At 40.2% G+C, this 26,620-nt stretch overlaps 1 protein-coding gene across 1 annotated transcript; it reads right to left on the bottom strand.

The window, feature by feature from the left end:
* Nucleotides 1-67: 67 nt before the first annotated feature.
* Nucleotides 68-26,620, bottom strand: LOC131221500 (histone-lysine N-methyltransferase ATXR2-like). The gene is made up of 15 exons (XM_058216774.1): nt 26,444-26,620; nt 25,428-25,503; nt 17,943-18,028; nt 17,045-17,412; nt 15,082-15,194; nt 14,888-14,919; nt 11,991-12,139; nt 10,290-10,377; nt 3,517-3,565; nt 3,356-3,410; nt 2,705-2,778; nt 2,527-2,592; nt 1,703-1,779; nt 1,326-1,382; nt 68-700 (listed from the first exon to the last, which is right to left on the bottom strand). The coding sequence occupies exons 1-15, from the start codon at nt 26,618-26,620 to the stop codon at nt 590-592; spliced, it is 1,578 nt and encodes a 525-aa protein (XP_058072757.1). The 3' UTR covers nt 68-589.

Raw genomic sequence — 26,620 nt, 5'->3', positions numbered from 1 at the left:
ATACCCAAGCATCGCATTAAAAGTGAAGAACAAACCCAAACATTACATCAGTATTTGAAGAACAATGGAACCAAGTATATCCGAACAAGGTGTCAATATTTAAGCAGAAGTGCATTCAACAAAATAAGTAGATCTAATATGCATTCATCTATCGAAGATGTACTCATTCAAGAAAGGTTGCATAATTTTTTATGAGAACATCTCCTGTTAATGCCTTATATAAATTATTTTATCAAAAATATATAAACACTATAATTAAATTACAGTACAAATATGCATGTCCTTCTATGGGTGATTGAACATTGGTGCCAAAACAATGTAGATCTAAGGTTGTGATTCGCGATTCAAGAAAAAAAAAAAAATGCAAGGCAGGCCCCTACATATGCCATTGCAGCAATGGCGCCCAATAAAGTCCAAATGACAAGCGGCAGTCACCTTATAAGATGGAAACTGCAAATAGGGCGTCCACCATCTATGGTGGAACCTATCAATTACATCATTTTGATTGAGAAAACACGAGCCCACATGTACCAAGACCCAAAATGTGCTGTCCTAAGACCCCAAAATCTCTTGATGGGAGGCAGAAGATCTAGGCCTCTTCTTCAAGGCACTTAGGGCACCTACATCTGAAACCATAATCTGCAAGTAAAGCTTGTCTCTCTTTGTACGGAAGGTCCTCGTCAATGTACGAAATGGTAATCTGCAAGCATGTGAGAATCAAATATTGTGTTTGCTCATGTTTTTATCCCCAACAACTAAGATTGTCCAAAGACATGAAAGATCATTCCTCAAGGAACTACAAGGTCCTGAAGCACTAGTGTGCATAGTAACTAGATGCATCTAATTTGTACAAGTAGGACTCATGCCAATGATCCAGACCATTGACATGATGTTCCCCACCATGGAGAATGCCCCAAAAGTTTTCCAGGTCAAATGCATATATCCATCCCACCATTTTTTTATAACAAAAAGGTGGGAGCACACCACATGTAGCTTTGTTGATATGATAACAGGATGTACAAACATTTGGGTGAGCTACACAGGAAAAAAAAAAAAAAAAAGGGCCTCTGATCCATAATTCTCCCCGTCCATTTGTTCGTTGGCCACTGATCCAAGAGTTATTTATTGTTGGATAATGGGATCTACATGTGGGTTCCAACAGCACAAAAGTCAGGAACAAAATGGAGCACCAGGATATTGTTCATGTCCTATTGCATCAAGAGCATATAATTCCTCTTAGTCATCCAGGAGCCAGGAAGAGGGTTTTTTGTAATTATAAATGAAAGCTTGAATCAGAACCAGATGCCATGGCTGAAAGTGAATACCTCTTCTCCTTTCAAGATGGGCGGCAGAGCTATTATTGTTGCTTGGCCATCTCTATCCTGAGAGTGAGAATCAGCCATTCTATATGATTAAGATGAAAAAGTAAAAGACTCATCAATAGCCATGACAAGAGCTACCAATTGTGGTATTATAAGAGTGAATCTACTGAACGAGTTAAAGGGAGCGCTATTTTTATCCATTCACCCTGTCTTTCTACTTTTTTTAGTACAATACTGCAAAGTTGTACTACACTACTAATGAAAGTAGAAAGAGGGTGCCTCTATCAAACAGAGTAAGTGTACATATCAATTCCCTTAACAGCCTAATGTGGTGGATGTTTGGCTCCCTGTAAAAAATAACACCAAAATTCAATGATTACCTCATCTCTTTTGAATGCTTTGGCATTTGGATAGCAAGAATGATTCATACAACTTTGTATAGGAAAGAATGCAGTGCCTGAAACATAATAGGGGAAACAAACACTTGAGAAGGATATAACATCTTAAGGCAAAAGGACATAATAAAATGAAAAGTTGAAGATCTGAAATAACCAACAATTAGCTTATTTTGCAAAGAGTAACGATAGGAACTATGAACACTAAGCAAAATATTGGAAATGAGAGGACGTCGAGGTGTCTAAGATTTTCCAAAAGTCCATTTGGAAAGCTAAATTTCGATCATAATTGCACAAAGCATGAAATGAAGAGGCAACATGTTTGGGTGACCATGCAGGGAAAGGTCTGTCTCGTCATTAGCTAGTATAAACAGTTATGAAGCAGGGAACATGAGTCTGGAGTGTGATCCATAATTCAAATACTGTTTGGATATATGTTTTGACAATATTTATAAAAAAATAAAAAAATAAAAAAATGTTTTGATGTTAGACAAATTCATATTAAGCACAACTCCAAAAGTACAGTAGATAAACTTTCTAATCCAATCCATATTTGCCTTTTTCGGTGCTCATTTTGTTGGTTCATTTCAATTCACAAGCCAAATAGGAAATTACCCATTTTTTAAATAAATCAACTGGTAACTTTGTGAATTGGATCATATAGAAGCAAACAAAGTAACCTACTTTTATTCACACAACCAATTCCAAGACAGAGAACCCCAACTTCTCATTAAGAACCCTAATAAAATTTCAAATATGCCAACAAGGATGGAATTTACTCATAGAAGGATTGAAATTCTAAGCCATACCTTGACAACAAACTGAATAATCATCGCCAAGAGCATCTAGAAAGGGCTGTGTAACTTTTTCAGCTTCTTCCTACAAGATATGATGTTATAATCCTAAGAAAAGGGCAGAAACAACACTGGCATATCTTCAATGAGCAGTCTTATGGAAGTCACAGAACAAGTGGTGGGAGAATTGCACTATCCTTATCAGGATATGGGAGCTCAATAATGTATATAAAATAATCCTCCACAGGTGATGCTACAACTAAATCACTACACAAATAACAAAGATGTTATCAAGGATTTTTGTACGTGAGGACAACCAATAGAGTTGGTTCAGAATGGAGTATCCCAACCTTTTTCTGATTTTCCATCCGAAAGGATTTGAATCAGAAAAAGTCGGATGTTTGGTCTCTCCAAGACGTCCAGCACCAAAGTGGAAATTCATTGAAAGGCCATCTTTCTTCAATCCATTCTCTTCCTTCTCCCACTCGTAATGAAACAGTTAGGGCTGCTGTATTTGATTCAGTTAACGCTAACACATGAAACCAGCCATTAATATATTTTACAAGATAAAGGATAGCACTGATTTACATGAGAGACCATTAAGAACTGGTTTCTCAGCAATCAGGAGACATTCTTGGCATCAGGAGACATGCAGCCCCAAGCCGATAATTTAGGATGCTTTCCGAAGCACAGCAAACCAGTTGAGAATAGTTTCCCACCAAAACACACCCCCAGATGCCCCTTTTAATGCACGCTATTATTAAAAAGAAGACTACGACATGAATATAAATGAAAACAGAAAAGGAAACATGATAATAATTCTTGCAGAAATGCCATAACTTACAGATTGTTTAGCTCAAACATGCCAATAATATGCCCATAGATTTCAAGTGAAAATACTTTAGCAGAGTCGAGTCTGATAGATGAAACCCACCCGATGAATAAGATATTCACTTTTGCACACAATAAACAGAGAGCCGCTAACTTGTAAACATAAAAGGATACATGGCGCATACTCCTTGTCAAAGATGGCTTCCTTGAGAAGCTGCAGCGACTGCAAAATTAAATTGAATCCTTAGAACAAAAGATTTTAAAAAAAAAAATCTACCTAACTCCAATTATAACTTCGATGAGAACTATAAGCCTACTTAAAGAGAGTAGAAGCCTACTTAAGAGAGTAGGATTCCAAGTCCAAATCTCGTCATGTATCCAAATGCACCACATGCATGTGAGATCCGGATTAATCCTCAGCTGGGCTCCATTCTCTATGTATTGTGGCCCAAATTCAGGCTGTCTGGTCGTTATTTGGAACATTCGTACAAGAACAAATACAGTTTAAAACATGATGCAGAGGTATTGGGATCAACCGTTGTCACACAATGTATCATAGAGCAGGCCAAGATAATGGCCACAAAGTACTGGGCTTTTGCAGCTTCACTTGAGGGTCATCCTATTCAACCTGGGAGCAATTTTTTTGCAGTATCAATAAATCGACCAATATTATCAGTATCGTATGTATCCGATATGATAAAGAAGAGGAATTATAAAATTCACCGTGTTGCACGATATTTAGCCATTTATTGTCAAAAATTCTTTATAATGTTCCCTTGAATCATTGATCTATGTGATACATATTGACAATACTCAGACAACGCTGGTACCTCCTGAAAATTCCACCCAAAAAAAAAAATATACAATCAAAACCCCATTTTCCGGAGAAGTAATACTCATCCATTTTTGCAATTGTTATCATACTAAGCCACCCTACAAATTTCAGTGTGCCCTACAACATCAAAAATCCATCATCCTGCCCATTCCACACACCCAAACAGACCAATGTCCTTCCACCTTACTCTGGCATCCAATCTAAGCCTTCAAAAACCCAATGCAAGGCTCTAAATTAGATATCAAACGATCTTACCATTTGATTTCCATCAAGCTTGATAAAAACATATCTATAATGAAAACAAACAATCCAATGGTTAAAATTCATCTGAAAAACATATGACGGTGTTGGCCGGCTATTTTAAGCTTGATGAAGCATCCAAGAGGTAGGTCTAGCTACTAAACTTAATCCTAGGCAACAAGTGGATTCTTTTTTAAAGTACATCAAGCCTCACCTGAATCTTAACATGAGAACCCAATATCGCATGCCAACCAGTATGTAATATCAAAGGTGTATCAAAGACCTATATTAAGACCCCTGAAGTCCTTTGTAATCTCAAGTATGAGGACAAGTCCAGGTTAGTGCACGATTAAGTTGCTCCAGTCCAAACATGATGGGTTCTCTTGGTAAGGAGACTTCACACGATCCATCCAATGTAGATATTCAATCGAGTCTAGAACTAGATCTCAACAAACAAATGACCTGTACTATTGTCTGTGAAGAACAACAACAACCAAATGTAGATGGTGAAGATAAATCCATCCCGTTTCGTCATTGGCTAATATCACATAGGATGACCATAAAACTGACCAGGGGTTGCCTTCCCCCACTGAGATGGTTGTGGAGAATTATGGGTACTCAAGTGTATTGAACATCAACCTCCACTAGCCAATCTGGGCTGTTGTGTCCCTTGCATTCTTTACCCAAAGGTAAAGGAATTTCAGGAGAAATCCTTACAGCCCCATTAATCTGTCCCAGTTTCCAATCAAAATTAACAATAAAGCGCATAATAAAGTAGATCACTAGTGAACCTGTTCCATGCACCAAAAGAGGTCACTAATGACCAAATTCCAAACATCAAAACGATCGAATGAGTCAAATTGGCTTGAAAGGGCACACATAACTCCAACAATGGATGCATGGATATATCATGTATGTGGGGACAGAGATAATGACTATGAACTGCCTTGTAACTCCATGTGGGTTTGAGGCAAAGGTATTGTTTTCATTCTCTTTGATTTTTGGGTGTATTGCTCATGTTTTATCACTTGCAATGTATGGTTTGAACAATATGAACTCATTTTGAATATATCATATAAATTGTTTTTTTTTTTTTTTTTTCCAACAGCACTTGTTTAGGGCCTTATAAAAAGGAAACTTATTATGTACATTTATTGTCTGCAATATTTTGATACCTAAATGTTTAAACATGTATCGTTTGACATCTATTGAGATGTCATTGAAAAAATCCTCCTTTTCCCAATATTCCCTCAGTCATCGATACATGTAACAATACCAATACTCTGAATAGACCCTTTGATCTTCATTGAGTCTTTGCATATCACCCAATTTTGGAAGATTTCATATTTCCATTCTTGAGTCCTCATTGAGACTAGTATTCTCAACCGTATCAGGTAGTGTTGGGAATTCGACAACCCGGACTATGTTACTTGGCATCATATGGCACAATTCATCAAAAGGAAAACAATTACAATTCAGTTGAGTCGGATCAACGAGTTGGGAGATGAATGCAAGTTCATACAAAGTTTAGGCAGTTGCACATACGTATGCCAAGTTTTTAACAATCAGCTTGAGTCGCTCTTGGATCCCCAATTTCAGAGGGTTTCAGATTACCCATGCTCAAGCTCCTCGCTAGCTTGGAATCCTCACCCCATAGCCAATTGCATCGTGAATTCGGTGCTACTGGGGCTTGCTTAATTTGGTAACAGAGTAGGGTTCATTCTTCGGGAGGGAGACAATTGCAATTGTCGGATCAACAAGTCGGAGATCAATGCAATTTTCTACAACCATTTGATAATTGTAGATACACACACCAATTGTTCGATGATTGCTTGATTCATGCAAATTTCTACGAAGGTTCGGTGAATTGTAGTTGTGCACATCAATTTCAACCAATAACAGTAACGGTGGTAGTAACAGCCACTGTCGTTACCGTTACGATACAGGCCGTAACAGCCGTTATGGCATTTTTTATTTTTTATTTTTTATTTTGAAAAAAAAAAAAAAAAACATGTTTCTGTACTGTTATGGGTCCGTTACAGTTACGGGGCCGCTACAGGCAATTTTTTCTGTAATGGCCACTACGGCTGTTTCGGCCCCGTAACGCGTAATTTTTATGGTTGTTACCCTTATGTAACAGTTTTTGTATACCTTGATTTCAATAAAATTGTTGGATCCACATCTAGGCTCTAAGGAGTTAGTTGCAACTACAATCTGCGCATGTTCGACAGATCACTCGAACATCGACAAAGTTCTTTAGGAGGGGCGGTTTAGCTTCAAAGACTACGTGTTCGACAAATTGAATGATCCAGGTAACCTCTCCCTACAGTCTTCCTTTCTATTTCCATTTCCTTCCACAACAAGCCGCCATACCATCCGAATCCCAGCCATAAACCCCATCACAGACATTACCTGTCCATCACCAAAAATCACCTCAACCACATCCAACCAACCAAACATCCAATCAGCCCAACAAATTTTGCAAATTTGTTCATACATCCTTCATGGCTCTACATGACGAAGGTCATGGGCAACATACCGAAGACACGAAAGACGGATTGGAGGCCTCCAATAACAAATCAAACAATTGACTCAACACATTGAACTTAAAACACTATGAGCCAAGTAGATAACACAAATCTAATAGCTCGCAACCCACGTGTAGTCCATTGATCTACACATATAATCAGGTGGAAGACTGCAACCACTTGATCATCACCAAATTCAGTATGGCTTTTGAGCATCTCTTCTATGAAGTTATGCCTCATACACATGTGAGATAGTTGGATTTGGACAAAGCTCCAATCTTCAATGAGGTGCCTAACGAGTACCCAGACTCCATTGGAGATTTGACCTACGACAAGGGACCAGAGAAGTATCAAGACAGAGATCCATTCTTTGACAAATGGCCAGAAGAAGTGTGTAAACTTCAGTAACTATTGGCAGTTGGATCTAACAGCTCCTACGATTGCCTATTCAGATGAATATGGTGATTACGATGGTCCAGGCTAACAAGATGCTAGCATTGGTCTGCATTCATCAAATCTATGACAATGGAAATGATTTTTATGGCCCCTTGGTAGATGAGTTGCAGGAAGACATAATGAAGCAATTTCAATTACCTCTAAGGGTACCCATGAGCCACAATGCACTCAAGTTAGGCAGATAGCATTCACGGACATAAAGCTTACCCCAGGACAAGTTCTTCACAACAGGAGGAGACTGATGCAACACATCCCTCACCACATCTTGTGTCACCAAGCAGACAATGATCATGGTCCATGAAGTGTCAGGTTTTCACAGCTTCACTTGAGGATCATCGTATTCGACTCATAAAGACAGCAAAGGACCTCGCTTGCAAGCCGCATGGGCACTGAGACATTTAGATCACCGGAAATCTTGAAGAAAACACCATTCAAGTGGTCCCATAAACAATAGGTCCCAGGATAAAGCCCGGATGGAAGAAAATTGTTGATCAATTAACACAATGAAAACAGGTGGAAATTGTTTTTTGCCAGCCTGAGATGTTTTGGAAACCATTACCAGTTGGCAAAAATCCATTTCCCACCAATCAGAAAGTCTTCTGTTTCGAGACAAGCTTGCATGTTTTGCTTCTCTACTTCAGGAATAAGTGTGTAGTTAACAACTGTTGCTATGTTTTGATCTACCTTAGAATGAATCACATGCTCATATGATGACGATAAGGCAATACCAGCTCTGACGTTTATGATAATCAACATTAACAAGCATTACAACAATCTAAAATATGCTTTGTTCATTTTTTCAATCTATCCATCTAATTAATATATATATATATATATATATATATATATATATATATATATATATATATATATATATATATATAACACCCTAATGAATGTGAAGCAAATAATGAACATTTTATTTACTCATATAAACTCAATCATAACTTTATTATCATTCTCCTTTTTCTTGTTTGGAACCTGAACTCACCATTCATAACTTATCATCTCTATGCTAGAACATGGGACATAAAAGTAAAAGGTGAAAAATAGAAAGGGGCCCACAGTGCAAAGAGTCCTCTATCTGACATTTCTGGGAGGACCTCATTCTAGTACTATCTCCTTGTACCATCATCATCTAATGAAATAAGACGGTCGAGTTCTCTTAGACATTGTGGCACCATGTGTAGGTCCTGTCAGCCATCAATTACTATAGAGTGTCTAGTTAATCTAAGTATGGTTATCTTAGGTCACATCCAATACTGTATCTGATAGCGTAAACAACTCTGTGAGAGTTGCAACTTGGGGCACCCACCAATTTTCTTTTAATGATAACAAAAATTCTTTTCTTTTTTATGGATAACAAATTCTATTCAAATAAGATGAGATTACCCCACTGGCAACGAATTCCCTGTACAAAGCAATGTGCAATAGAGCCCTGTCATTGCTATTTCTACATCTCATCTTGTAGGTTTTGTTGTAGGGGTTTCTACTTCAGTTGCTGCTAAGAGTGCTGGTTTGTGTCACATTACTTTGCTGATGTTCAGTAGGGTTGCTCAGGTAAAAATACTTCTAAAGGAAAAAGACTAATGGAACTTCAATGCAATCTGTGTAACAATAAAACTTAGTTTGAATAAAAACAGCAGAAGTGATGCATTTATACTCAAGGAGAACTATCAGTGCATCTAGTTTCAGTCATAACTTCGGAGAGGGAGGATGGTTAATGCAGGACAATTAAAAAGTTCGAACTTTTAGAGCAAGTGGTTAATTGTCTTGCATCAAATTAGTATCAGAGCATGACGTCTCATGTTCAAGACTCCTCACCGGGGGTGATTAATGCAGGGGTATTTTCATACCGGGCTCGAGTGGGGTGGCCTGTGGGATGCAGGGACACACTCGGGGTGGGAGGCCCGTGTGAAGCAGGTGGCTCGTGTAAGGCGGAACCTATGTGATTTGGGGCCCACGAGGGGGCGGAACCCATGTGATTTGGGCCCACAAGGAGGGTTCGGCCGAGGACCTAACCCATGGATGTGGAACCCAGGCTATGAGATAAAGGGATTAATTCGCCATGCTCTATCAGTTCGAGCTTTTAGAGCAAGTGGTTAATTGTCCTGCATCAATGGTGTACCTCTACTCATGCCCTCACACCCTCAACAGAATGGGCTAGCAGAGAGTAAGAATGGACATATCATTTAAATTACAAGATTTCTCCTTATGGCTTCATGGATGCTCAAGTCATTTTATCAGAGCAGCAGTTCTTGCAGGAGAATCAAAGAGCTTCCATGATTTGAACAATAACATTCCATCTTTTGGTTAACAGGTAGGCATCATTAGCTTTTTGTTCATGTGTACATGCACAGCAATGGATCCCAAACATGAGAGAGACAAACCTAAAACACATCAAAATTAATAAAATATTTTAATGATAAAGAAACAAAATGTTAATGTATATTTATTAGTGCCTATCTACCCTGTGATTTAGGTGTAAAACACATCCTACACAAGATCTGTACCAGTCCAAAAAACCATGCCCAAGAAACATAGATGTCCGTTTTTTTTTTTCTTGAGCCTATACCTAAGATACTTTGCTGGTATCAACTCAAGTCAAAAATAAATAAATAAATAAAATAATAACAATAAACTGAACCTACTGATGCTCAATCATGCGAAGAACTAAAAAGATCAGATTATAAAATATTTATTTCTGTATATTGTGTACACAGTTTTCCATTGAGACTAATGGGCTCTCCAAGTGATTATGAGAAAGATACTAGTGCAATTTTCAACTTAAAGGTCCTGAAGAATCAATACTGTTAGGAGGGATGCAACACTAGAAATCTATCCAAAAATGATGGTCCATGCACGACACCAGTTGCTGGAGAGCGTACCGTGAATGCAAGTTCCTTTATTTGCTGTCTAAATGATGTTTCATCACGACAATCAACATCATCTGGCAAAGCAATGCAGTCCCACCACCTACAGGCATATTATAAATACATGTCTTAATTTGTTTTAACAATAATCTTCTACTCCCACAACAAAGCAACATGAAAATGCAATGAAAAAGGAAAGAAATAAATTAAGAGTAACATCCATAATAACTGATAACTTATGATACTCAAAACTTAATGATATGCATCAATGGAACCATAACACCTTAAATTTATTGAATAGGTAAATACAAGGGAAATTATGCTGTTTCATATAATTGAATACAACATGAGAAGGTATAAGCATAAAAATGGCGCAGAACACGTGTTGATGCCAATGTACTAACGAGTTATGGGACTGAGCAGGACCTAGGCATGAACCATAGCAAGGTGCCGTGCTTGACTCCAAAGAGCGGACAAGGCACCTATGTGCAGCTCCTTGTAAAAATGAGGTGCCACATGGGGCCATGTTGGTCATTTTACAACCAGAAAAGGATAGGAATTTTTTCGAAAATATCTTTTGCAAGAAAAATTCACTCTCAAAATTGTCTTCATTATGGTATTCATTTTAAGTAAGCTTCTCGACACTGATGGACACTCAGATATTAAACATGGAGGGACGCTAGATTGCTTTAGCCTTGTGTGTCCAAATGAATGGTTAAATTATTTAGTATATGGATGTTTAATTGTTTACTTTTAATGGTTTGTATATCTCTGTTTTTTATTTATTTTTACATGATTTAGATAAGATTGGATTTTTATCAAAGGAAAAAAAAAAGAAAAAAGAAGTGAATGTATCTTGAAAAGAAAAGAGTATATTATCGTTTGTCAGAGGAGAATGAAGCTCATCAGGTAAAGTCCCAACATGGTCCATCTAACGAACAGTTGGTGGATGTCCTTATAAAAGGTCTATCAAGGGAACGAAAGCTGTCTTAAGCAAACTTTCGGTGCACCAAAACTGCATCTAATCTTGAAGGGGAATGTTCAAGAAATGACATGACTTAATATGTTTTTGCCTCTCATCATTTCTTCACATGAAGAGGTTAGAGAAGGGTGCATCCATCATCTGTATTTTACTAGTGGAAAAGCCTGAAAGTTCAGTTTACATGTGTAAAATGTATATCAGATTATCTAAGCCCGCACACAGCAGACAGTCATTCATGTATGTGGAGCATTGGAGCCAAGCATCAGGTGGGGGCCCCTTGTAGATGATCAGGCTCAAAAATCAGGCTAGTCCATTCATCAGGTGGGGCACACGTGCAGTGGATGTGGATCATTAGAAAATTTTGTTAAGCTGAACATTGTTTTCCCACGTGACCCACCTGATGACTGGACTGTCCTGATATCCAGAACAACACATATGCCCACCTATGACTTGGATGTCCCACAAAAAGGCTAGGTTTGCATGCATGTCTGTGTGCAGAGATACATGCTGGCCTTAGGGAAGCTCGTGCATATGCATGTATCAACAAGGAGTCCAGTTTTTTTTTCCAAAGGTAACAAAAAGTCCATCAATAGCACTTTAATAAGATTCTTAGCTCAACAACATCTCACATATCCATGCACAAATATCTCTACGTTGTTTACATTATAAGGCAAATGCTTTGACTAAATCGATAAGCTACATCAATTGTAAGATGACAGAGAAACACGACACACCTTCTCTTGAATCCCATTGAGATTGGTTTCCAAGCCTCCAAAAGCAGACGAAATCTGGAATCATCCACTCCATTTACCATGGTAGGCTGTTTTTGGTCTTGATGACATGATTTCAACTTCTTGTACCTCAAAATCGTGAATGAGATAACCTACAAAATGGAAATGAAGAAATATGATCAGGAAAGAGGTATCATTTAACTTCCATCTGTCTATATACATATCATAAAATTTTCTACATTTGTGATATGCTAGTTTGACCGTTATCCTTTTTCAATTTACGTAATTTTGTTAGAAAAGTATGGGATGTCTTCTTGTATTAGAGTGAGCATAAAAACATTGAGAAAAGCAAAAAATAATAATAAAATAGTAAACAACGAAGAAGAAGAAGAAGAACATAAAAAAGTGAACACAACATGTTCACAAAATATTGCCCATGAATAGTGTATAGAGATGCTTACCGACCTTTTTTTCCTTTGCTAACCTTTTAGTTAGGAAGTTCAGCAGATGATTGGGCATAAGCTTTGTGATGTAGAACACTCAAAAAATACAACTTTGTATAGAATACAAAGGTTCTTTCACTTATTTATTTGAGATAAGAAGTACTTAATCCGATCCATCATTGTCACAAGCAGACGCCTGTGTACCCAAGGGCACTTTAATCAGGGCTTCAAATTGGGCCAGGCTCAACCTGATCCCAACTGGCCCAACCTGATTCTAACTTGGGTTGGGTTGGTTTGGTTTAGGTTCAGACCGGATTCTTGTAAACTGATTCTAATCCAGATCAGGTTCAGGTTGAGTCACAACTTGTAACCCAACCTGGACATGCAGCACTCAACCCAACCCGGCTCCAATCTATAAGAGTTTTAAACCATTCGTGGCATGGTTTACGTGCCCATTTTAGCATGCAACTCGTTTCAAACCAAAACCGAGTCAAATTGGACTTGATCAGTTTGTCCTAGCAGGTCATGACAAAACCAACTCAGCTCTCCCTCAAGGCTCGGTTACTTGCTATATTTAAAACATGATCCCTAGTGGGGATCTTCATATCAATGGTTTGGATCAAGTTTCATTACTCAAACAGAAGAATTGGGGTTAAGCCAAGTTCAAGTCATACAATATGAAAATGGGTCGGGTCAGTGTTCAAAATATCGGTATCGCATTACGTATCGCATCCTTGGGATACAAATACGCATCGGTTATCGCACGGAATATATCATTCGTATTATATAATTTATCACACTTTTTGCAAAACATGGGGAAACATTGGTAAAATGGTTGAATTTTTCAATGAAACTTCAGGGATTGTTAAAATAGACCTTAATACACACTTTTAAATCATACCATCTAAAAAAAGAAGTACACATAATATGTTTTCTTCATATAAGGTCCTAAGTTGTGTTGTCTGACTGAACTAATGCAACTATATTCAAATTAAATGCATAACATTTAGAATGTATGTGATGATCATTTAATCAAACACTCCTAAATATTTCAAAATTAGTCTCAATTGACTGCTGGTTGAAGGAAAAAGTAAATAATAATAATAATAATAATTTTTAATTAAAAAATGATTTTTATTTACCGAAAATTGACTAGGACTTAACAAATCAGTAGATCGGGCCTCATACATGCTCTGATTTCATGTTTGGAGTGCAACATTGTAAGCAATTTGGGAGAAATTGGGAAATTTTTGAATTTTTCTCAAATCGGATCACCTACACTCAAAATTTCGAAATTAGAGTATATGTGATGATCATTTCATCGAATACTCGTAAATACTTCAAAATTAGTCACAATTGACAACTGGTTGAAAGAAAATTAAAGAGTTAACCTAATGAGTGTCGGGAAAGAAAGGAGTTTAAAGAGGATACGTTGACATGATTGAGGATATGTATAAGGGAGCGGTAACAAATGTGAGGACCACTAGTAGATAGACAAGTGACTTTCCAATTACTGTACGCTTGCACCAAGGTTAGCATTGAGCAACCAAACAAGTTAGTGAAGCATTTCCAAGAAGAGATCCCATGCATTATGTTGTTCGCAAGTGGCATAGTTTGATTAACAAGATGAGGGAGGGTGTAAGCACAAAGCTAGATTTATGGAGAGACGCTTAAGAATCTGAATGATTTAAAATTAGTTGGTATATGGAATGCAATTTTAGTAACAATAGGAATGGAAGCAATGAATAGTTAAGATTGCCAACCAAAAAGTTTCCCAAAAGGACCACTTTCAACATTTGGGGTCAACAATTCATGAGAGTAGGGAGATTGAGAAGGATGCCCATAGAATTCAAGCTAGGTGGAAGAAATGGAGATGTGCCTTTGGAGTTTTATGTGATCATCATGTAACACTCAAACTGAAAGGGATATTTCATAAGATAGCTATAAGACCAGCCATACATTATGGGGCAAAATGTTGGGCAGTTAAGGAACGGCATGTTCATAGGATGAGAGTAGTTGACATGAGGATGTTGAGATGGATGAGTGGCAAGATGAGGAAAGATAGTATTAGAAATGAACGCATTCAAGGGAACTTAAAAGTAGCACCAATAGCTGATAAGATGAGGGAAAGTAGATTTACATGATTTGGTCATGTGCAATAGAGATCACGAACAGCACCGGTTCAAAGGAGTGAGCAGGTACAAGTTGAAGTCTCTCAAAAGAGGGCAAGGAGAAGGCCCAAAAGGACATGGGTGGAGGTAATAACAAAATCCTCGATGACCTATGGTCTAACCGAAGTTATGGCCCTTGATAGAGTGACTGATGGAATAGGATTAATGTAGCCGACCCAGATTAGTTGGGATAAGGCTAGATGGTGATGATAAGTGCTAGTGCATGAGGTTCTTGAGCAAAACTTAAAATCTCAAACAAATGAAAATAGATAAATATCAGGAGTACCTTGGCAGCAAGGAGGAAAATATCATTCGTTCCTGGAAAGAAAGAAAATGATATAAAGATAATTAGAAGGGATAAAAAGTATTAGGACACAAATGTGGCTTCAAAAATGAGAAAAAGAAAATTATTAAAATGGTTCCCAATGAGAACTGTTTGATTCTAATCGAGCAGAATGTGCACTGGAGTTGACATCTTACTGTTAGCATGTTCTATAAATTTAACAAGTGCTTCCCAACGTGAGGATCCTGAGCTCTCTCCAGTACATAGTAAGGAATGAAACAATTCCCAATCAGCCTCCGCACATAATTTGCTACAAAAGGTTGGCAATTCAACATTACTCACAAGTATGTCAAATTACGTACCTAGAATTAAATGAAAGAAAAATAGGCATCAATCACTAAACCAAATTAAAGAATGTAGCCAAGCTCAGACAAATTACATTTGGGAAACAATGTCATGGGGTGTATCCTCCATGTAGAAATTATTGGGTCCTGATGTGTCACACCATGAATGACTGCTAATACACCTATTTTGTACAAGCAGGCTAATGATCAATGATCAAGAGTGTTGATCTAATGAGGCCCAGTCTTGGGGGATATCTAAAAGATCTTCCAGATTAGAGGATCCTGAGCCATCCAAATGTTCAGCGTTGTTTTACTGACCATTGTTGTCCATTTCCATTAATTTTCTACCAAGGATGCCCGAATAGCAAATTGCCACTCCTCTTGAATCCTGCCCTACTCTCACTCAGTACTTTCTGGAACCAAGCTTTTATCTCCGCCAACTCCCTGTCACCACCATCATCACATCCCTTTCATCTGTCAATTTTGATCTAGATATTCAGCTATTTATTAGTTACAAAATTTATTAAATGAATCTTACCCAATCAAAATTGAAGGGAAATTTTTATAGGATTGCTTTAAGACCAGTCATGATTTATGGGAGAGAATGTTAAGCAATCAAGGAACAACACGTTCATAAGATGAGTGTAGCTGAAATGAGAATGATGAGATGCATGAGTTGCAAGAAGAGGATGGATAAAATTAGATGAACAAAGATGAGAGAATTTAGGAGTAAAACTAATAGGTAAATAATATGAGAAGTCGACTTAGATGCTTTGGCCATGTGCAACAGAGACCAAAAACTGCACTAGTATGAAGTGAGTTGGTTCAAGTTGAAGGCTCTAAAAGCACAAAGAGAAGCCTAGAAGGATGTCGGTAGGTAGTCAAATGGGCCCAACCACCTGGTCCAAATGTTAGGCTGGTCCAGTCATCATGCAGGCCACTGTTGGCAATTTATTTGATGCTAACGTTGGCATGACCTGTGTGATTAGTGGATCACCTCCATCTTTAGGCCAGGTTATCTACACAATGTGGTCCACTTGATGCATGGGTACAGTGTCAAACACAAGTGCCATTTTGAAATGATTTGCTGCTTTTTGAAGTGTGCAGGTGCATTTGAGCTTTAGCAAAACTCTAGAACAGAAACATGTTGTGTTACCAACATCTATCTTTCATTTACTAAGGTAGGAAATAACATCAGTATCCATAGAAACTTACTGACAGTAAAGCAACAGAAATTACATTTAACCATAACAAATTCTCATACAAATCCAGAAAGCTACAATCTCTGTGGAAGCCAACTATCAAAAACAAACACTCAAATTTTATGGAATATACACTTAAAATATAAACCCTTGCTCAGAAGTTTCTTGCGGCCTTGACTTCTAGGCTTTCACTATTGCTTACACCTGTAATTATAGTTAACATGGCTCCATTTTTCTATAACTAGAATCAGTCTTTATAGGATTACATGGATTGAATACAATAGACATGTGATATGTTGGCAAGAAAGACAGTTGCATGTGAAAGTTCACAATCACATGCATCCCATGAATGGAAACTTCACCAAGAAGCAATGTGTGACATGCATCAACTGAACCCCAGCGCAGTTAAAGGAGCAGAATTTATGTCCAGTGAGCAGCCCATTGTAGAAATTTTTCCAAGAATCATAAGAATTCTTGCTTTGGATATGATTGGCAAAACGGAATAGTAATCCCAACCCCAAATAGTTGGGAGTTGGGACAAGGCTATAATGATGGGTTGAACACAATAATGAAAATTTGCACATGAGGTGCGCATATTTATTAGCTTTGTTCACCTGCAGTAATGTTCTTCTTCACACCCTCGAGGACATGGAATGACCGAAGGCAATGTAAACTGCTTAGAGTGAGGCAAAGCCAAGCTACCATTTACTAGCGCCTCCAAGACCTCTTTTGGTACATGATTGTAATTCTTCATATTACTTGAAGAACATGACTGTACACTGTCATAGTTCACCATGAGAGTATTATCTTCTTCATCCGATAATTCAACTGGACAAGCCTCTTCTAAAGAATGTGAAGATGTCTCATGATCATGTTCTGTATTTGCTCGTAATCCCAGAGATTGCAAATAGAGTTTCCTACCAATCTGAAGTTCTATTGAACCAATATAACAAAAACAGTAGCTACATACAAGGCAGTCAACCTGCAAAACATAAAAAATTACTGAGCGATATGTATATACTATATATGAGAGGCCAATGTAAGAAGAGGGAGACTAAACCACTGCATGACCTCCACACTTGTTGGATGGCGGTTACTCATCCACCATACACGTGGGACATGGCATATATGTATTTCAATGCCAACCACCAAAATAGTCAGCGCCACTGTGGGAGCAGCAAAGCCCAAAAATCACACCGAGTGACTGATCTTAACCACACATCCAACTAATTTGGACATTTGACCATTTTCCTCCTAGGCGTGTGTTGGCCGCAAATTGGACGGCTACATACATCCAATAAGTGCGATTTCAGGACACGATACATCCTCATTAGAACCGAGTGACCATGTATGCCACATGTACAGTGGATGAGGCACCACCATCAAGAAATCACAGAGAAACCATATAGAAGTCTAGCCCAAGAATATGAAGAAACTGCAAATTCCAAAGAAAGAATGGAAAAATGAAAGATTAGATAGAGATAAAAGCAAAAACATGGTCATTGGCATAACCTTATTCGAACTGTGTTGAGCACCAACAAGCATTTGGTCCCTACAAACCAACTCCCCCTCTTTGAATTCCAAGCTTGCATAGACAGCTGCAGTTGCCAATCCAAATTGAAGATATCACAATTCATGAGAAGTACAATAAAAGTGAATAGACAGTGCAAATAGATTTTGCTAAGGGAGTGTTTGGGTTGAGGGTGTACTACAGAAAGCAAATAATTTTCCTTTGATTTGACATTTCCTTTTGTTTCTCTTTTTCATTTTTCCTTTGGAAAGGCTTTCATTTGACATTTTTCTCTGTTTGATAAACATAAAAGGAGAAGGAAATCAATTTCCTTTGCTAAGCAAGGGAGTAAAACCTTTTTTTCAAAATATCAATTGATGGGAAAGAGGTTTCTATATGATGTGACACTTTTAGTACAAAATTGGAAGGAAAAATGTTTCCCTTTGAAAATTGAAATTCAAACCAGACAGTTTCTGTAGTAAAAACGAACAGGTGAAAAGGTTTTCCTTCCCCCAACGTCAATATCACTTTACCATCCGCTTATGTCACACTTGTACTTCCCCTTGCCTTCCCTAGTTTACCGTCAATCCAAACACACCCTAATAGATCACAAAATGTAAAAGATAATCCTCAACATTGAAAAGGCAAAGTATGATCTACGAATTGTTTCTAGCATCATTCGTAATGCCTTTTCTAACTTTTCCAATTTTTCCTGTTTTCTCACACATTAGTAATTGAGCACAAAACTTTTTAGACCCAGTCTGCAAAAAACCATAATCTTCAGCAAAGCATTGGAATGCAGCTGCAATACACTATAATAGAACTGTACTCTATAGTATATACTGTACCAAAGCGGGTTGGATGTCATAAAAATTATTGGGTGTACACAAAATATATATATATGGGGGTACTATCATCGAAGAGATTCTAGGCGATACACTAAGATCATATGCATATGCATCATTTCTTGCATTTGCATTTTCAAGCATGAGAATATTATCCACGTATGGAAATGTTATGAATTAGTTTATAGTCTGGCAAAGCATGACCATCCATAAGCATGCATATAGCTATTGTACACTTAGCATATACATGTATGCAGTAATTCAGTCCAAATCGCACCCAACTATAGATAGGACATGCCTCAAAATGGACACATGGACACATACTGCTGAACTAGACCGCTGGCTATTTTACATTTTAACCGTACACTTGATGGCCGCTGACTGGATATTTCAGATCATACGTTCAGTGTGATCTTTGGCTTATGAGACCCATCTACAGTTTGGTGCCACTTTCTTTTTTTGAAAGATATAGATATATATTAAAAGAGAAGGAGATACAAAATAGGAGAATCTGCTGAGAGGGCAGAAACTCCTAACAAGCCAAAAAACAAAAAACGTTACATGCCAATAAAACAAAGATCCTGACCCTTAAGCCTATCTACTTGGGACGCCCATTCAATCAATAGGCGTTAAGCTCTAGAAATAACCACATGAGCAGACATAGAGACATCCGAAAAGCATCTCTGATTTCTTTCCTCCCAGACTGCCCACCAGACTGCGAGAATGCCCATCCTCCATAGGATGGTTCTGAAATTACCGAAACTAACCCCGTGCTAGGCTTGGAGGAAAAGGGCTGCTGAGCTGGGGGCGCACTAACTGACATTAAATCAGAGGCAGAACTCGGCCCATATTTGGGAGGAGAAGGGACAGTGAAGCAAAAGGTAATCCACAGACTCTTCATTCCGCATGCAGCATAGACATATGTTGACGAGAAACATACCTCTCTTGCACAGATTATCAATGGTGAGGATTTTCTGCTTACACACAAGCCAACCAAAAACCTGGAATTTTGGCGGGACCAGGTACTTCCAGATACAGCGGACTTTCTGAGCTTCAAGGACCACCGGGCTGTTGAGAAGAGAGATATACAGGGAATTTATGGAAAAAACACTATCCTTTTCCAAGTTTCAAATTAAGGAATCTTCAGCGGACTGATCTGGAGAAGCTGCGGCAACACAATTCAATAATTCCACATATTCAGCAACTTCCCAATCCTACAAATTGCATCTACACGGCAGATTCCACACGATATTGTTGCCAAAGAGGTCATAGCAATCAGCTACAAAGGAGTCCTTTGAAGGGGCTAAGAGATAGATGTTAGGGAATCTATGTTTCAGGGGGGAGGAACCGATCCAAAGATCAGTCCAAAAATGAATTCTAGACCCTATACCCAACTCAAAAGCCATGCCTTTCAGGACTACTTGTTTCTGCTTTAGAATACTTTTCCAGATTGCCGACGCTTTGTAGAGTGAAGACGCTTTGGTCCACTAGCCTTCCGAAGATTTACCATATTTACTTTTAATAACCGAATTCCACAAGGCCCCATTTTCTATCCCTAATCTCCAAATCCACTTGCCAAGGAGAGCCCGATTCATAACCTTTAAATCCTTTACACCAGCCCCGCCTGCTCTGTAATGATGACACACCTCTTTCCAGTGCAAGAGGTGAAACTTCCTCTCTTCCCTGCCATGCCAAAGGAAGTCACACCTTAATTTATCAATGGATGGCATAATCGACCTGGGCATCTGAACAGGGACATATAGTAGAGCGGCAGATTCGAGAGGGCAGCCTTGATGAGAGTGAGACGACCTCCCAACGACAGATAACGACATTTCCATCTAGCCAAATAATTCTGAACTCTGGAGATAACCTTCTCCCAATAGAACTTTGGGGGACTGCCAATGCATAAAGGCAACCCCACAAAAGTAGATGGAGGGGCAGCAGGCGAGCAGTGGAGAATTCTAGCAAAAGATTCAAGCTCATCAAGCTCTATGTTTACCCCGAACAGCTTAGATTTGGCGAGATTGACTCTCAAACCCGACACGGCTTCCAAACAGCAGATAGTTGTGCGCAGATTTTGCAGCAGCTCAGGGATAGCTTCAGAGAAGATAAATGTGTCATCTGCGAACTGAATGTGCGAAATGGGGCTGCTCATTCCTTTGATATGAATGCCTCCTAGGATGCCGATAGAAAGACCTTTAAGGAGGAACTTTGATAGGGCCTCGACCACCTTGAGAAAAAAGAAAGGGGAGAGAGGGTCGCCTTGCCTGAGGCCTCTAGAGCTCTTAAAAAACCCCTTGGGGGACCTATTGAGAAGCATCGAGAAGTACGCCGAACCGATACATTCTCTTATCCACTTGCGCCATTTGTCCCCAAAGCCCATCCTCTTCATCATGTAGTCTAGAAATTTCCAATCCACATGATCATAAGCTTTCTCGATATCTAATTTGCAAACAAGACTCTTCACCCCGGACCTGTGGCTAGAATCCAAACACTCGTTGGCTATTAAAGCGTTGTCGATAATCTGCCTCCCAGCTATGAAGGCACTTTGGTGGCCCGAGATTACCTTGCCGATCACCTGCTTAAGCTGGGAAGCAAGGACTTTCGCCAGAATTTTGTACGGCCCTCCAACCAGACTGATCGGTCTAAAGTCCTGGAAGAAGGCAACCCCTGGCATTTTGGGAATGAGGGCGATAAAGGAAGCCCCCAAACCCTTAGACAATCTGCCTCTATCGAAAAATTCCTTGAAAAAGGCCATCACGTCTGCGTTGATGACCTCCCAGAAGCGTTGGAAGAACAGAATAGGGAAACCATCCGGCCCCGGGGCCTTTTCGCTGCCGAGAGAATCAATAGCTAATTTCACCTCTTCAACGGAGAACGGGGCTTCCAGTTGAGTGGCTTCATCCGACGAGATGCTTTCTATATGAAGTTGATCTAGACTTGGATGCTGCCACTCCTCTCCTTTGAGCAGAGAGCTGAAGTGCGAGATCGCCTCTTCAGCAATGGAGACTTTATCTTCAATTCTGACACCTTCCACAATAATGTTGGAAATCTTGTTACAGCTGGCATGAATGTTGGCAATTCTGTGGACGTAGCTGGTATTCGTGTCCCCCTCCTTAATCCACTTAGCTCTTGACTTCTGCTTACAAGCAATTTCCTTTTCAAGAGCCCTTGAGGAGAGGGATTGAATCAGCTAGATTCTGTTTCTCATCGACACAGGGAACATGGGGGAAGATTCAGTTTCCTGATCTATCCTATTCTTGTGCAGCTCGAATAACAGCGCGTCTATTTCCTATTCTCTGGCATGAAATTCCTTCTGCTTCCACAGCTTCAGACGCGCCTTTAGCTATTTCAGTTTAGAAAACAGCGAGTACCCTGCAAAACCATCGTCCTGAAAGGCAGCCCACCATTCAGCTATCATCTGGTAAAATCCTTCTATTCTAAGCCAAGAGGAATCAAACTTGAAGGGCTTTGGCCCCCAATTATGGTCCTCATTCGAGAGAAAGACGGGGGAGCAGTCGGACGTCACTCTGGGAAGGACCAACTGAGAGACCGCAGGGAAAAGATCGACCCAGTCGTTAGAGAGGAGAAATTTGTCCAAGCGAGAGAGGATTGGAGAGGCTCAGCCATTTGACCAAGTGAATCTGGAGCCTAGCAGAGGAAGGTCCACTAGCTCCTAATCGTCGATCCATTGCGAGAAAGATACCATCGCGGGGGAGTTGCGCTTCCCATGAGATTTCTCAACAACAGATCTGATAATGTTGAAGTCTCCAACGATACAAATGGGTCCTTAGAAGCTCTGACGAATAAGGCTCAATTCCTCCCTGAAATCTGCCCTACTAGCATCAAGGGTGGGGCCATAAACTGAGGCAATAAGGACCTGAACACCGGACGATATCTCTTGCAAAATAGCAGAGACAAAGAAAGCACCTGTCCTGTTACTCTGCAGAGCCCACCGGGACGACCTCCACGCTAGAAGGACACCACCTGAACTACCAGTCGAGTCCAGCGCATTCCATTTTGCGTCTGTTGCCCTCCATAAAGTGCCCATCAACCTATCGTTGAAGAGCTGGACTTTTGTCTCCTGCAAACAGATGGCGTTTGGCCTGTGTCTGCTACATAGATATTTGATGAGGCATCTCTTCTTCTTGGATCCCACTCCCCTAACATTCTAGGAGATGATCTTCATTTGGTAATGATGTTGCCCCGATTACCCTAATTTGTCATGGATAGGTTGATCGAATTCAGCTCGCCGGACTACGACTTGAGATGCTGCAGGTTTCTGCTGCGACCTAATCTGGAGGTTCATCGACGGGAGGAAGATGAAGCTGAGAGAGGCCTCCCGCATGATTCAACGCATTGGAATAGGGCAATGAAGTCCTCAGGACAGTCCCCGAAAGACAGGCCTAAGGATCTCCCTACGTGGCCAATTGTGTCCCTGATCCACTTTTTCTTGTGAATAGCGTCGAGGATCTTTGCTCTGTGGGCAGCGTCAATGAACATGAGCCCGTCTCCTTTAACAGAGGCCAAGTCTGATCCTGCACAGCACTGGAGGGGCTTGGCTTCAATGATCTCGACACCGCAGTCCTCCTGGAAAAGCGTGAGGAGACCGTGGTTCATCTGATCAGAGGAAGCAGAGGGGTTGGAAGGGAGACTGGAGATCGGCGATGAAAGGTTCTCCGACAGCATGGAGAAATTGTCGAAATCTACTCCAACATCAGAAGACCAATATCGATTTGAACGGGCGGGATTGTGCTCAAGGATGGCACCACGGGCTATTCAGAGAGGGGACAGCAGTTTGGGTTGGAGTACTTGAGATGGAGGAGTCATTTTCTCTCGAATGAAAGGGGATCAGGATACAATGAGGTTCCGGGTCTGGGGGACTAGGATAGTTTAGATTAATAAGGGTATCCGCTTCCACCGGGTTTGGACCCGACTCGTGAGACCCGGATCGACCTAAAGAAACATTAGCTCGGCCGGATTCGGATTCGGGTCTCACATGAAGGACTCCTGAGATAGGAGAGGTCCCACACGTGCGCTGAAGCTGACCGTCGAAACTCTGTTGCTGCTGACATGTCAAGCTCTCTGCCCTCCTATCCGACAAAGAGGGGTGAGGTGGCGATAAGGTATCAAAATTAGAGCTCGATACAGAAGCTGGGAGGACACGTATTTGGTGGAGTGTGCGATGCGGGCCAGGCGTCGATGCGTTGTCGACATGCGTCTCTCTTCGGGATGGGAGACTGACCGAGGCGTCAGGGGCGACAACTGTGGCAAGAGAAAATGGAAACGGTGGTCCTCGGGAGCACAGATTACGTGCACCTTCTTGGCCCTGGATCACAGCTGACGCCATGAGAGGAAGGTCAGCTTCCTTCGCTCTCCACCGAGCACCCCACCTTGGAACAAGCCTGTCTCGCTCTTCCTTCTGGATAGGGAGATTAAATGGTATTCCTTCAACGAAAACCTGGATAAGACTGGGTAGCATCTCTCCCTCGTTCCGCAGGACACGCACCCTAGCAACTCCCATCTCTTCGCCATTTTTTGTCAGGGGGTCGAGTTCGATGAAGATCCCGAGTGAGGAGGCGGCCGAAACAAAGAAGTCTTCGTAACATAGTTCCAGGGGAATCCACCAGATGAGGATCTGGACATCTTCCTTTCCGAAGATAGAGAAATCGTCCCAGGATTGGATTCTAAGAACTGGACCGTCTGAATGTATCACTCCTGCCATCAGCAGGCTATCAGAGCTTAATCCCGGAGCGATTTTACACCATAACTCATTGTGCCCAATCGGTCTGATGGAGTAAGAATCCGGCCGGATCCTCGTGCAGCCATCGATCCACTCTCTGACTTGAGAGATGGATACCCCCTCTTTGGTGCCACTTTCAGCATCCTAAGCTGAGGAATCATATGATACATAGCCTATGTGTTTGCTCAATATACACAGATTTTCAGTTCTGAAAACTGGGACCCACAGTTCAGCAGTCCAGACATTGGTATATTGCCTCGCACTGCTAGTGGACTACTCCCCAAATATTTCCCATATCGGTATATCCCAACAACCAATCTTGGAACTTTTGATCAGCTGAATGTAGACCATTGTTGCATTTCTCTTCGTAACTATCCATTTGTGGACCACAAATCGAATGGTTAGGATTGTCTCATTGAGGAGAGTTTTATGGCTTGGATTATAAAACCACGAGTCTTACTTTTCAGAACAAAAAACACGCAGATAACATGCAAACAATTCCCCTTTCACAATATGTTCAGGACCATCCCTGAGATATACGGCATGAAACATCATATCATGGAGCCAACCTACAAATGGCTCGGTTTACATGATGGTGGGCCGCACCTGTACCATTTCTAGGCCAATTAAAATAAACGATGTTCCTCTCGATCAAGCATTATATAATCACTCTCCGCAACATATTATTATGTGGAGTAAACATCATCAGGCATGCCAAATTTACAGCAAAAGGAAGTGAATATCTACACTGACTATTACTGCTAAACACGCCATCATTTCTATTCTTGGTTATAAATAAATAAATAAAAGTATAAAATCTTTACCATAGCATAACCGAAAATAGGAAAGATAGGCGTATTAAGTAGACAGTGGGTAAAATGAGTAGATAGAGAAGATACCCTTTCCATGTTCTTCACTTTGCTTAATTTCGAGACCATGACATCGCCTTTCTGTAATAAGCTGGTCATAGTAGTCCTGTATCAAAAATAAGGGTGAGAATGTCAACTTATGTCACAGGCAACCAAATTGATATTTACACCCGCCTTTTTATATACTTGCACCCCATTTTTTAGGCACATTGAAAAGGGGTATGTGTATAAAAACAGAGGGAGCGTTTGGAAAATAAAAATACAAGAGAAAGGTATCGTTGGAGATGGAATGCCTGAGAAGATTGAGGAGAGGGAGGCACGAGCAGGGCTGCAATTATATCAGAGTACTCCTTGTCCAAAGGGCAGATTATACTCGCCATCCAAAGGTTTTGAAAATCCTTCGAGAGTGCGGGGAAGAATGGAAGAGGAAGCTTGCCATACGAACGCTCCAGCTCTACAAGAGATGATTAATGTGGTAGGTACATGGATAAAGAGAAGAGATCATCATTTGCTTCTCAAGTGTAGAGCTTGAATCGACAAAGAAAGATAAATTCTCTAAAAACAAGAAATGAACTTTGATATAATTGAATTAAGTAATGTTTACATCCTATACAATGGCATTGTATAAGCCAAAATAAAAACTAGACCTTTGATTTGAAATAAACACTTTCCCGAAATAGTATAAATTAACAAATATAGTAATAAGTTGTCTAATCGTTTCAAAACTCATAAAAAATCTGCAGATGAGTTAAACTCGAAGAGGTTGTTTGGCAGTGACGATTTGGAGGTATTTGGGGGTATTTAGAAGTTGTTGAGGTTTTTGGGTGCATTTGGAGGTTGGATTTGGGGTATTTGGGTTCCCCATATCAGTGATTTTGAAAAATGCAATCCCCCTCTCGGACCGTTGCCACTATCGTTTATAAAGGAGATATTCGCGGCGGTTAGACAGAGAGATGTAGAGAGTGAGAGAGAGAGAGAGAGGGCGCAACCGGTGCATGGGAAGAAGGCTAGAGAGAGAGCAGCTATGAGAGAGAGAGGGAGCTGACCTGATTACGAGCGTCGCACTTTTTGGCCGGAGAAGATGGTAGTGTCGGGTAACAAGAGACGGAAGTGGAAGAGGAGTGTGTTTCGGACGCGGAATGCCAGCGACCACGAGGGAGGAAGTTCCTGCGGTCGGAACCTGGGTGGGGCCCACCGTGATGTTTGTGGCAAATGCACCCCAT

Source organism: Magnolia sinica, chromosome 12 (assembly GCF_029962835.1).
Source record: "Magnolia sinica isolate HGM2019 chromosome 12, MsV1, whole genome shotgun sequence".
Taxonomy (NCBI): domain Eukaryota; kingdom Viridiplantae; phylum Streptophyta; class Magnoliopsida; order Magnoliales; family Magnoliaceae; genus Magnolia; species Magnolia sinica.
This window is presented reverse-complemented; position numbering and strand designations above follow the sequence as displayed.